Source organism: Bufo bufo, chromosome 4, assembly GCF_905171765.1.
Source record: "Bufo bufo chromosome 4, aBufBuf1.1, whole genome shotgun sequence".
NCBI classification, from domain to species: domain Eukaryota; kingdom Metazoa; phylum Chordata; class Amphibia; order Anura; family Bufonidae; genus Bufo; species Bufo bufo.
In genome coordinates, this window is record NC_053392.1 from 546,323,402 (window position 1) to 546,336,387 (window position 12,986).

The 12,986-nt window shown below is 44.2% G+C and overlaps 1 protein-coding gene across 1 annotated transcript in view; it reads left to right on the forward strand.

Moving 5' to 3' along the window:
* The window catches only part of PROKR1 (prokineticin receptor 1), a 70,603-nt gene that overhangs the window by 17,696 nt on the left and 39,921 nt on the right, over positions 1–12,986 (forward strand). The window contains exon 2 of the mRNA XM_040430028.1: positions 5,594–6,135. Coding sequence (XP_040285962.1) covers positions 5,672–6,135 — 464 coding nt within the window. The 5' untranslated portion in view covers positions 5,594–5,671. The remainder of the gene's footprint in view (positions 1–5,593; positions 6,136–12,986) is intronic.

A 12,986-nucleotide genomic window follows, 5' to 3' on the forward strand; every position in this document is an offset into this window, starting at 1 on the left:
GCTAAAGCCAAAAAAATACAGGAGTGGATCCAAAACAGAGATGACAAATGAATGGAATATTTGCATGTCTTCTGTGTTTTGTACCCACGTCTGCTTTTGGCTACCAAATCATAAGGTGGCATCAGCATGAGGAGACCAAAGAGTGGCATAATGACAGAGTGTGGAGGTGGCAGCAGCAGCATGAGGAAACCACAGAGTGGCCCAGAAACAGAGTTGTGAGTTGGCAGCAGCATAAGGAGACCATATGGCAAGTTGACATAGGTGACAAGGTGACATAGTGTGGATGTGGCAGCAGCATGAGGAGGCCACAGAGTGGCAATGTGACATAGTTGTGAGTTGGCAGCAGTATTAGGAGACCACAGAGTGGCACAATGAGATAGTGTGGAGGTGGCAACAGCAGCATGAGGAGACCTGAGTGGTGAGGTGGCAGCAGCATCAGGAGACCACAGAGTGATCCAGTGACAGAGTGGGGAGGTGGGTGGCAATAACAGTACCCACTGATGATGGTGGGTGTAAGAAATAGCACTTGGCATCAGATGTGTGGCATCAGGCGGGTGGCAGCATCAGCATAATAGCTGAGGCAGGTAGCCAGAAGAAACCAGTCTCTTTTGTCAAGGTTTGGGTGAAGCAGCATGGATGATGTAATCTGATGCATCAGGCATTGGGGGGTGAAAATCCTGGCTGATCCATGGCTGATTAATCTTGACAAAGGTCAGTATCTCCACATTTTGGGTGGACAGGCGAGTTCTCCTTGTGATAACTATTGCACTTGCCACACTAAACACCCGCTCTGATGCCACACTACTGGCGGGGCAGGACAGCTTTTCCAGGGCAAACTCGGCCAGTTGCAGCCACAAATCCAGTTTGGCTGCCCAGTAATCCAGCGGATCTTCAATGTGGGGTGACTTGGTGCTGTCCAAGTATGCCACCACCTGCTGGTTCAGATTCTGCTCCAGGTCTAGCTGCTATTGGCGAGTAGTTTCTTCACTAGGCGTGTTAAGAAAGCTGCTCATCATCAACTCTAGACTCAAGCTGCTGCTGATGGAGCTGGTACTGATCCAACCCCCCCCCCACCCCCCGCCACCGCAGCCATAGCAGTGGAACGAGAACGCAGAGAGCCGACCCGGTCAGACCTGCAAGAGGATGGCCAATGGCACAAATAGGCAGCATTCAACTGACTACATAGTATGTCTCTATAGTAGTTCAGTTTGTCTTCCCTCTCAGCGGCTGTAAAAAATGCCCCCATTTTGGACCAGTAGCGAAGGTCCAACAAGGTGGAGAGCCAGAAGTCATCCCTCTGCCGAATGGTGACAATTCGGCTGTCACTACCCAAGCAAGTGAGCATGCAGCGGTCCATTTGCGCAAGTGACTCGGAGGGAATCCCTGCCTCCATCTCCACTGAATACTACCACGGTGTGCCTGGGTCATCTGCTTCGTCTTCCTCATAAACCTCTTGCTCCTCCGGCTGCTCCTGCTCCTCCTCTCCTGTGACCTGTGTAGAAAAAACACCATTTCATTACACATTGCTTGTGCTCCAATGTCCTACTCCTCCAGTTTAGCCCCCACAGGGCTCATGTAGCCATGAGATGTAAGCTCCACGCCTCAAGTCCCCTGACCAGACAGATTTACCAGCATCTGTTCCAGGATATGAAGCAGTGGAATGACATTGTTCATCCCGTAGTCCTGGCGACTGACAAATAACTTGGCATCCTCAAAGGGCCTAAGCAAACGACAGGTGTCAAGCATGAGCTGCCACTGGCTGACATCGAAGTTATACAGGGGATTACTCCTGTCCACTTGGATCATCAAGAAATCGTTTATGGACTTTCTCTGTTCATATAGTCGGTCCAACATATGGAGGGTGGAATTCCAACGGGTGGAAACTTTGCATATCAGCCTATCTTTGGGGATGCGGTTCTGCCACTGCAGCTCAAGGAAGGTGTAGTGGCTGAAGTGCATGCAAAGTTTCCTGGCCATTTTTAGGATGTCTTGCAGATGGGTGGAAGACTTCAGCAAAAACTTGACAGACAGATTGAACACATGTGCCATGCAGGGCTCATGACGACACCATGTTCTTCCTGTTGTCGGTCACCATGGTTCCCAATTTTGAGTTGTCATGGAGAAAGCCAGAATTAGATGTCTTAATGAAGGACAGGGAGCACTTCGTCCCCTGTGTGACTCCATTGGCCCAGGCAAACTAAGTGCAGAGCAGTGTGACACCGCTCTGCCCTGCACATTTGGTATGCTGGTGGGGCACTGTGAGTTGTCCCTTCAGTGGAGGCTGAGGACACGTTGGAGGATGAGGAGGCAGAGGCGGACATTGTTGCAGGACCAACAGCGTGAGAATGTGGAGGCGAATGTGGAGGCGAAAGTGGTGTCACCTGGCCTTTTGCTGGTTTGGATGGGCAGGGACCACATTTACCCATGGGCCATAAAGGAAATGTATTGTCCTTGATCGTAGTTACAGCTCCACTCGTCGGCGCTGCCGAGCACTTTGGCAGACACCGACAGGCTCAAGAACTGGCCCACCTTTTGTTCTACATGTGTGTGCAGGCTGGTACTGCCTTTTTAGCAAAGAAATGACGGTTTGGGACTCTCCACCTCGGCTCGGCACAAGCCCTCAGTTCTCTGAAAAGTGCAGAGTCTGAACGATGGAAAATTTGTCATCCATCATTTGATTGCTGCACATAATTGCATGTAGCAATAAATTCTAAAATTCAATTAAACAAGTATTCAAGTGATAATCGCTCCATTACTGACTTAACTTTTCAAACTGATAAGATATCAGCTTAAAGAGGAGCTGTCACCTCTCCTGATATGTCAGTTTTAGTAAGAATACATTCACACTCGTGTTTGCTGCGGATTCGTCATGGATCTGCACAAACACATCCGTTCAGATAATACAACTGCATGCATTGGTTCAGAAGGGATCTGTTTGTATTATCTGTAACATAGGCGATACGGATCCGTCTTGAACACTATTGAAAGTCAATGGAGTACGGATCTGTTTTCTATTGTGCCATATTGTGTCATTGAAAATGGATCCGTCCCCATTGACTTATATTGTGTGTCAGGATCTGTTTGGCTCAGTTTCGTCAGACAGACACCAAAATGCTACAAGCAGCGTTTTGGTGTCCGCCTCCAAAGCGGAATGAAGGCAGAACGGAGCCAAACTGAGCCAATCTGATGGACTCTGAGCGGATCCTTTTCCATTTAGAATGCATTAAGGGCAAAACTGATCCATTTTGAACCACTTGTGAGATTCCTGAAGTGATCTTATAAATGGAAACCAAAACGCCAGTGTGAAAGTAGCCTTACTGTTTGCTTTGCCTGTGTAAAAAGTAAAACAATTCTAGAGCTTCTATTCTTATGAATCTGTAATGTGCCATTCCTATATTATTCCTAACATAGTATATAAGGCCGAAAAAAGCCCTCTGTCCATCCAGTTCGGCCTGTCATCCTGCAAGTTGATCCAGAGGAAGGCAAAAAAAAAAACTGTGAGGTAGAAGCCAATTTTCCCCATTTAAGTAGAAAAAAATTCCTTTCTGACTCCAATCAGGCAATCAGAATAACTCCCTGGATCAACGACCCCTCTCTAGTAGCTATAGCCTGTAATATTATTACGCTCCAGAAATACATCCAGGCCCCTCTTGAATTCCTTTATTGTACTCACCATCACCACCTCCTCAGGCAGAGAGTTCCATAGTCTCACTGCTCTTACCGTAAAGAATCCTTTTCTATGTTTGTGTACAAACCTTCTTTCCTCCAGACACAGAGGGTGTCCCCTCGTCACAGTCCTGGGAATAAATAGATGATGGGAGAGATCTCTGTACTGACCCTTGATATATTTATACATAGTAATTAGATCTCCCCTCAGTCATCTTTTTTCTAAAGTGAAAACCCTAATATTGATAATCTTTCAGGGTACTGTAGTCCCCTGCTAGAAGTTAACAAATAAATTGCCAGCAGTCTGTAGTAAAGGTACTGCTCTGTGTTACCAGTAATGGGTGTGTCTGACCTTGTCCAATCAGTGCTGCTGATGTCAGACACACCAACTGGTAACACCCAGCAATACCTTTACTGCAAACTGCTGACTATTCATTAATAACTTCTAGTGGAAATAACTAAGGAATGCATAACATAGACAATAAAAATATATGCTCCAGAATTGTTATTACATGGGGAATGCAAGTAGCTGCTACAACAGACATATCAGAAGCGGTGACACTTCCTCTTTAAATGAGTGTTCATGAGCTGTCAAGAGTGAAGAGCTAAGGCCCCTTTCACACGGGCGAGAATTCCACCCGGCTGCAATGCGTGATGTGGAGGCACTGAATCCGGACCCATTTACTTCAATGGGGCTGTGCAGATGAGCGGTGATTTTTTTCACGCATCACTTGTGTTTTGCGTGAAAATCGCAGCATGTTTTATATTCTGCGGTTTTCACGCAATGCAGGCCGCATAGAAATTAGTGGGAATGCGTGAAAATCGTAAGCATCCGCAAGCAAGTGCGGATGTAATGCCATTTTCACGCATTGTTGCTAGGAGATGATGTTAGTAAATTGATTTCTATCTTCATTCAGTAGGACCTGCGCTGACGTCACCACGCTCACCAAGTGGTGAGCACGATTACGTCATTAAAGGTCCTTTTGCAGGTCCTGAAAGAAGCAAGAAGACAATGCCAGCTGCACGATCAATTGGATGAAGTGAGTTAATTATTATTATTTTTAACCCCTCAATCCACATTTTAGTAAGCATTCTGCATTAAGAATGCTATTATTTCCCCTCATAACCATGTTATAAGTGAAAATAATAAAATGAATAGAACACCTAACACAAACCCGAACTTCAGTCAAGAAGTCCGGGTTCGGGTCTGGGTACCACATTCAGTTTTTTCTCACGCTCGTGCAAAATGCATTGCACTCGCTCAGAAAAAACTGAACATCGGAACGCAATCGCAGTCAAAACTACTCGCGGTTTTCCCACAATGCACACGTGACGCATCCGGAGCAAATCCGGAACGCCCGCGTGAAAGAGGCCTAAGGGTTACAGATAGAGTCATCAGAACATCTCTCGGGTGGATTTCAGTGAAAAGCAGGTATTATGGTCTGTAGAACCAATGAGACCTAAAGTTTTTAGAAGACCAACTGTTGTTTTTTATAGATGGCAATTGTTTTTTTAGTAAAAGATAAGTAGAATGAAAATACAAAAAAATCCATCCATAACCTTTAAAGTGGTTAGAGCTCCAATTCTCTGATACAGAGTTACATATCATCTGCATAGACATAAATCTAAAACATAATTCAATGGCCTGCAGCTACCACTAGAAAGACCTTGTTACTGTTATACTTTCAAAACAGGAATATAAATATTCACTGTCAGCATGCACACCTGAATAACCTTTCATAATATAATAAGATTTTAAATATAAAAATTGGAAATTCCTGTTAATGTACCGTTTTTTTACCTGCATTTCTATGGAAATATATATGTAAGACATTGTAATATTACTGAGTTGTGTGAAAACTTAGTTTTGAATTATGATAATAGATGTTGAATAAAATTAACTGTACACTTTATTCATTGCTTACAGATCAATTTTACATGGCATTCAAGATATGGATTTTCAAGACTACTCCCGATTATTTTATATCTGAATTGATGTGACTGCATGCATCCTCTTCATCCAATTGCCAATATACTAAGTATTTCTCTCACAATGTCTCTAAGTGTGGGCTACACCAAAAATTTAACCTCCCAACCTGACTACAACTACAGCGACTACGAATTCGATGATGATGATGTAACCAAAACCAGGACTTTTTACGCTGCAAAAATAGTCATTGGGGTGGCTCTTGTCTGTATTATACTGATTTGTGGCATTGGGAACTTCATATTTATTGCAGCACTGGCAAGATACAAGAAGCTTCGAAATTTAACCAACCTTCTGATAGCCAACCTGGCCATTTCTGATTTCATCGTGGCTATCGTTTGCTGCCCTTTTGAAATGGACTATTATGTTATAAAACAGCTTTCTTGGGAACATGGTCACATCTTGTGTGCCTCTGTGAATTACCTAAGGACTGTTTCACTCTATGTCTCCACGAATGCTCTACTGGCAATAGCGGTTGACAGGTAGGTCCTGGACGTCTTTACTAAAATGTACATTATTTTTCAAAATTGTCTATTGCTAATTAGTTATTGCTGAAAACTATTCTTTCATTGTCATCAAAATGTATGTAAATCAGTATAGTAAAATATTTAGCAAGTGTAGCATTTTTGGCTCTTCATAAAAGTAGTCGTTTCGTGACAACAATCTCTTTCCATGTGCGAATCATAGAGGGGACAGCCATGGTGGAGAGCTACTATTAACCCCTTCCCGACACATGACGTACCATTACGTCATGGAAGCCAGTGTGTTCTCGCATCATGACGTAATAGTATGTCATGGTTAATTCCGGTCACCGCGCTGCATCGTGCGGTGACCGGAATAAGATGGCTGCACTAATCAGCAGGCAGCCATCTTAGCTGAGGGCGGAGGAGGAGTTTTTACGCTCCCCTGCAGCCTCGATCGCTGCGATTGGCCGGTTAGTGAAGACCGGCCCATCGCAGTGCTGGCAAAGTATGGAGCTAAAGGGGGGCTCGGCTAGAGGTGGGAGGGACTGATGACATAAGCTCATGTCTCCTCCTAGGTCAGGCAGGGGACACATGGCACAGGTGTTCCTTCACAGAGCTAAGATGCTTTGCTCCAGCCAATGGTACTACTATTAGCGAATCTGTGGTGCTGCTGGTGGCTGAGACAGAGGTGATTGGGGCTGATTACATCAGCCCATGTCACCTCTGAAGTCAGGGAGGGGACATCAGACACTGATGTCCCCTCCCAGCGCTGCGATTGGCTGGAACAATGCTCCAGCCAATGGCAGGGCAATGCAGCTGAAATAACAGTTGGTTCCTCTTTGCAGGCAGCCATTCTAGCTTGGTGACTGCTTGCAGAGAGGACTTGTTCCCCACTGTGCTGCTGGTTGTCGGCTGGGACTTGTGGTACTACCACATAAATCAGTGCTTCTCACTACTTTCAGAAGAAGAAGAAGAACAACAACAACAACATCTGGAACAGCTGTAGTGATCTTTGGCTCATCTGCAGCAGTTTCAGATCTCCATATTCCCCCCCCCCCTGTCCCTGTCTCTTCCCCCCCTTTCCCCGGCGGGCTCCAGTCTGTCCCTTTTTTATTTTTTGGCTTCTCCAGCTCTGCACCACTTTTTCTGTTTGCGAGCTGTAACTGGCAAGTGCTGATCAGCACTTGTGTTTTTTCAGTGCCAGATAGATATATATATACACTGCTCAAAAAAATAAAGGGAACACAAAAATAACACATCCTAGATCTGAATTAATTAAATATTCTTCTGAAATACTTTGTTCTTTACATAGTTGAATGTGCTGACAAAAAAATGACACAAAAAAAAAAATGGAAATCAAAATTTTTAACCCATGGAGGTCTGGATTTGGAGTCACCCTCAAAATTAAAGTGGAAAAACACACTACAGGCTGATCCAACTTTGATGTAATGTCGTTAAAACAAGTCAAAATGAGGCTCAGTAGTGTGTGTGGCCTCCATGTGCCTGTATGACCTCCCTACAACGCCTGTGCATGCTCCTGATGAGGTGGCGGACGGTCTCCTGAGGGATCTCCTCCCAGACCTGGACTAAAGCATCTGCCAACTCCTGGACAGTCTGTGGTGCAACGTGACATTGGTGGATAGAGCGAGACGTGATGTCCCAGATGTGCTCAATTGGATTCAGGTCTGGGGAACTGGCGGGCCAGTCCATAGCATCAATGCCTTCGTCTTGCAGGAACTGCTGACACACTCCAGCCACATGAGGTCTAGCATTGTCTTGCATTAGGAGGAACCCAGGGCCAACAGCACCAGCATATGGTCTCACATGGGGTCTGAGGATCTAATCTCGGTACCTAATGGCAGTCAGGCTACCTCTGGCGAGCACATGGAGGGCTGTGCGGCCCTCCAAAGAAATGCCACCCCACACTATTACTGACCCAATGCCAAACCGGTCATGCTGGAGGATGTTGTAGGCAGCAGAACGTTCTCCACGGCGTCTCCAGACTCTGTCACGTCTGTCACATGTGCTCAGTGTGAACCTGCTTTCATCTGTGAAGAGCACAGGGCGCCAGTGGCGAATTTGCCAATCTTGGTGTTTTCTGGCAAATGCCAAACGTCCTGCACGGTGTTGGGCTGTAAGCACAACCCCCACCTGTGGACGTCGGGCCCTCATACCACCCTCATGGAGTCTGTTTCTGACCGTTTGAGCAGACACATGCACATTTGTGGCCTGCTGGAGGTCATTTTGCAGGGCTCTGGCAGTGCTCCTCCTGTTCCTCCTTGCACAAAGGCGGAGGTAGCGGTCCTGCTGCTGGGTTGTTGCCCTCCTACGGCCTCCTCCACGTCTCCTGATGTACTGGCCTGTCTCCTGGTAGCGCCTCCATGCTCTGGACACTACGCTGACAGACACAGCAAACCTTCTTGCCACAGCTTGTATTGATGTGCCATCCTGGATAAGCTGCACTACCTGAGCCACTTGTGTGGGTTGTAGACTCCGTCTCATGCTACCACTAGAGTGAAAGCACCGGCAGCATTCAAAAGTGACCAAAACATCAGCCAGGAAGCATAGGAACTGAGAAGTGGTCAGGTCACCACCTGCAGAACCACTCCTTTATTGGGGGTGTCTTGCTAATTGCCTATAATTTCCACCTGTTGTCTATCCCATTTGCACAGCATGTGAAATTGATTGTCACTAAGTGTTGCTTCCTAAGTGGACAGTTTGATTTCACAGAAGTGTGATTGACTTGGTGTTACATTGTGTTGTTTAAGTGTTCCCTTTATTTTTTTGAGCAGTGTATATATATATATATATATATATATATATATATATATATATATATATATATACAGTGAATATAAAAAGTCTACACACCCCTGTTAAAATGTCAGGTTTCGGTACTGTAAAAAAATGAGACAAAGATAAATAATTTCAGTACTTTTTCCAGCTTCCAAAGCATCAGAGGGATCTCATTGTTAAAAGGTATCAGTCAGGAGAAGGGTACAAAAGAATTTCCAAGGCATTAGATATACCATGGAACACAGTGAAGACAGTCATCATCAAGTGGAGAAAATATGGCACAACAGTGACATTACCAAGAACTGGACGTCCCTCCAAAATTGATGAAAAGACGAGAAAAAAAATGGTCTGGGAGGCTACCAAGAGGCCTACAGCAACATTAAAGGAGCTGCAGGAATATCTGGCAAGTACTGGCTGTGTGGTACATGTCACTAGAGATGGCTTTGCGGTTCGCCCGGCGGTCGTATTGCGGCAAACTTTGCTCATTCGTAGTTCGCCGAACATGCAAACTTATAGCAATATTCGCGCCCGCCATATTCTTTTACATTGTGAAGAACTTTGACCCATGACACATCCATCAGGTGGTACAGGACAGCCATTTGAGACGTTTCAGCACGTAGACATACCCCCTACCTTATAAATAAACCTGATCTGGCCGCCATTTTACATTCAGTCTTTTGCCAGTGTAGGGAGAGGTTGCTGTGTGGAGAAAGGACAGGCTGTTAGGGACACTAAACGCTAGCTAATAGGGCCACAAAAGTCCTTTTAAGGACTGGTATAGGTGTGCTATCGATATGTGTGATACGCAGAGGGGTGCGATATACTTATAATATACTTTCATAATGAGTCAAAAACTCATAGATCTATATAGTGATCACCTGGAAGTCAGGGGCCTAGGGGCTTACTAAGGATCATTTTTATATAGGGTAAGGTTCCGGACAGGGTCGCTCTTATCAGGGCAGGTGGTCTGTGGTTAGGCTATCAGGGCCAGAATAGCACCCCCCTGTAGGGCAATATCAGGGACAGTTCTTTGCCCACCCTGTCCTTCAATACCACATCATCATCTAGCCCAGGGATGGATGTTTTTTGCTTTCCCGTCTGGATTCATCGATGTGCACTGAAACCCCCGGATTGTGGTAGGACATATGGTATTTGGTACCACCAAGCACCTGATTTAGTGCCGCCAAGCACTTGTTATTGCCTACCACCTCTATGCTTTTTGCTTAACTTTAATAATTTGATTTATTTTAATTTTGTGGGATATCTTTTAATAGTAACATTATTAAAGGTTATGTTTTATCTTTATGTATATTCTAATGGATTGCCTTCCTTGTACAATGTTATAATATACTTTCTAACATAGAAAGTACATTATAGTGCATTTGTATTGTGCAGCAGTTGTGTGCGGTTCTGCTGCGATACCGCAGGTATATGGAGGGACAAGGGTTATTGGAACAAATCATTTCTACTGGTGTGATATACCAGTTGCCCCCCAAAAAAGTTATTGAAGCAGGGGTGGAATATATTAATAATATACTTTCTATATAGTGCATTTAGGTAGCGCAACAGGGCACATTTAAGAGAATTTCCCTTTAAAACGCATAAAAATGTCCCCTAATTAAGACACATATTTTTTGTTGGAATTTTTGTCATTGATCCCCCTCTAGTCCATGTTGTGCGACTATTTGTGCACTTCTACTAAGTATTTGGTGGCTGCAAATATGAGCTGAAGGTTTTTCAGGTTTGCCTGCCTTTAAAGTGAATGGGGCCCGCCGCAAACTTGCGGTTCGCGAACATTTGATCGCGTTCACGCGATTGCGTTCGTGAACCGCCCCGGACGATGTTCGTCCATCACTACATGTGACAACAATCTCCCGTATTCTTCATATGTCTGGGCTATGGGGTAGAGTGGCAAGACAAAAGACTTTTCTTGCGAAGAAAAACATCCAAGCCAGGCTACATTTTGCAAAAACACATCTGAAGTCTCCCAAAAACATGTGTAAAAAGGTGTTATGGTCTGATGAAACCAAGGTTGAACTTTTTGGCCATAATTCCAAAAGATATGTTTGGTGCAAAAACAACACTGCACATCACCAAAAGAACACCATACCCACAGTGAAGTATGGTGGTGGCAGCATCATGCTTTGGGGCTGTTTTTCTTCAGCTGGAACTGGGGCCTTAGTTAAGCTAGAGGGAATTATGAACAGTTCCAAATACCAGTCAATATTGGCACAAAACCTTCAGGCTTCTGCTAGAAAGCAGAACATGAAGAGGAACTTCATCTTTTAATATGACAACGACCCAAAGCATACATCCAAATCAACAAAGGTTTAAGTTTTGGAATGGCCCAGCCAGAGCCTAGACCTGAATCCGATTGAAAACCTGTGGGGTGATCTGAAGAGGGCTGTGCACAGGGGATGCCATCGCAATCTGACAGATTTGGAGTGTTTTTGCAAAGAAGAGTGGGCAAATCTTGCCAAGTCAAAATGTGCCATGCTGATAGACTCATACCCAAAAAGACTAAGTGCTGTAAAAAAAAATCAAAAGGTGCTTCAACAAAGTATTAGTTTAAGGGTGTGCACACCATATTATTTTATTTTAATATTTTTTCTTCCCCCTACCTAAAATATTTTAGTTTGCTTTTCAATTGAGTTGTACAGTTTATAGGTCACATTAAAGGTGGAAAAAGTTCTGAAATTATTTATCTTTGTCTCATTTTTTTACATCACAGAAACCTGACATTTTAACAGGGGTGTGTAGACTTTTTATATTCACTGTATATATATATATATATATATATATATATCCATACATATACATATAAGTGAATTTTTGTTAGTACTAGGTTAGATTTTTGAACCAACGCACATGCCGTCTGACAGCAGCTACCATTTACTGACAGCATCTGCTCAGGTTTAGTGCTTTTTTTTTGTAAAAAAAGAAATAATTAATGCTAGCTAGTTTTAAATATATATGGTATATATGGTATATATATATATATATATATATATATATATATAGTATATACACTCACCTAAAGAATTATTAGGAACACATGTTCTATTTCTCATTAATGCAATTATCTAGTCAACCAATCACATGGCAGTTGCTTCAATGCATTTAGGGGTGTGGTCCTAGTCAAGACAATCTCCTGAACTCCAAACTGAATGTCAGAATGGAAAAAAAGGTGATTTAAGCAATTTTTAGCGTGGCTTGGTTGTTGGTGCCAGACAGGCCGGTCTGAGTATTTCACAATCTTCTCAGTTACTGGGATTTTCACGCACAACAATTTCTAGGGTTTACAAAGAATGGTGTGAAAAGGGAAAAACATCCAGTATGCGGCAGTCCTGTGGGCAAAAATGCCTTGTGGATGCTAGAGGTCAGAGGAGAATGGGCCGACTGATTCAAGCTGATAGAAGAGCAACGTTGACTGAAATAACCACTCGTTACAACCGAGGTATGCAGCAAAGCATTTGTGAAGCCACAACACGCACAACCTTGAGGCGGATGGGCTACAACAGCAGAAGACCCCACCGGGTACCATTCATCTCCACTACAAATAGGAAAAAGAGGCTACAATTTGCACGAGCTCACCAAAATTGGACTGTTGAAGACTGGAAAATGTTGCCTGGTCTGATGAGTCTCGATTTCTGTTGAGACATTCAAATGGTAGAGTCCGAATTTGGCGTAAACAGAATGAGAACATGTATCCATCATGCCTTGTTACCACTGTGCAGGCTGGTGGTGGTGGTGTAATAGTGTGGGGGATGTTTTCTGGGCACACTTTAGGCCCCTTAGTGCCAATTGGGCATCGTTTAAATGCCACGGGCTACCTGAGCATTGTTTCTGACCCTTCATGACCACCATGTACCCATCCTCTGATGGCTACCTTCAGCAGGATAATGCACCATGTCACAAAGCTCGAATCATTTCAAATTGGTTTCTTGAACATGACAATGAGTTCACTGTACTAAAATGGCCCCCACAGTCACCAGATCTCAACCCAATAGAGCATCTTTGGGATGTGGTGGAACGGGAGCTTCGTGCCCTGGATGTGCATCCCTCAAATCTCC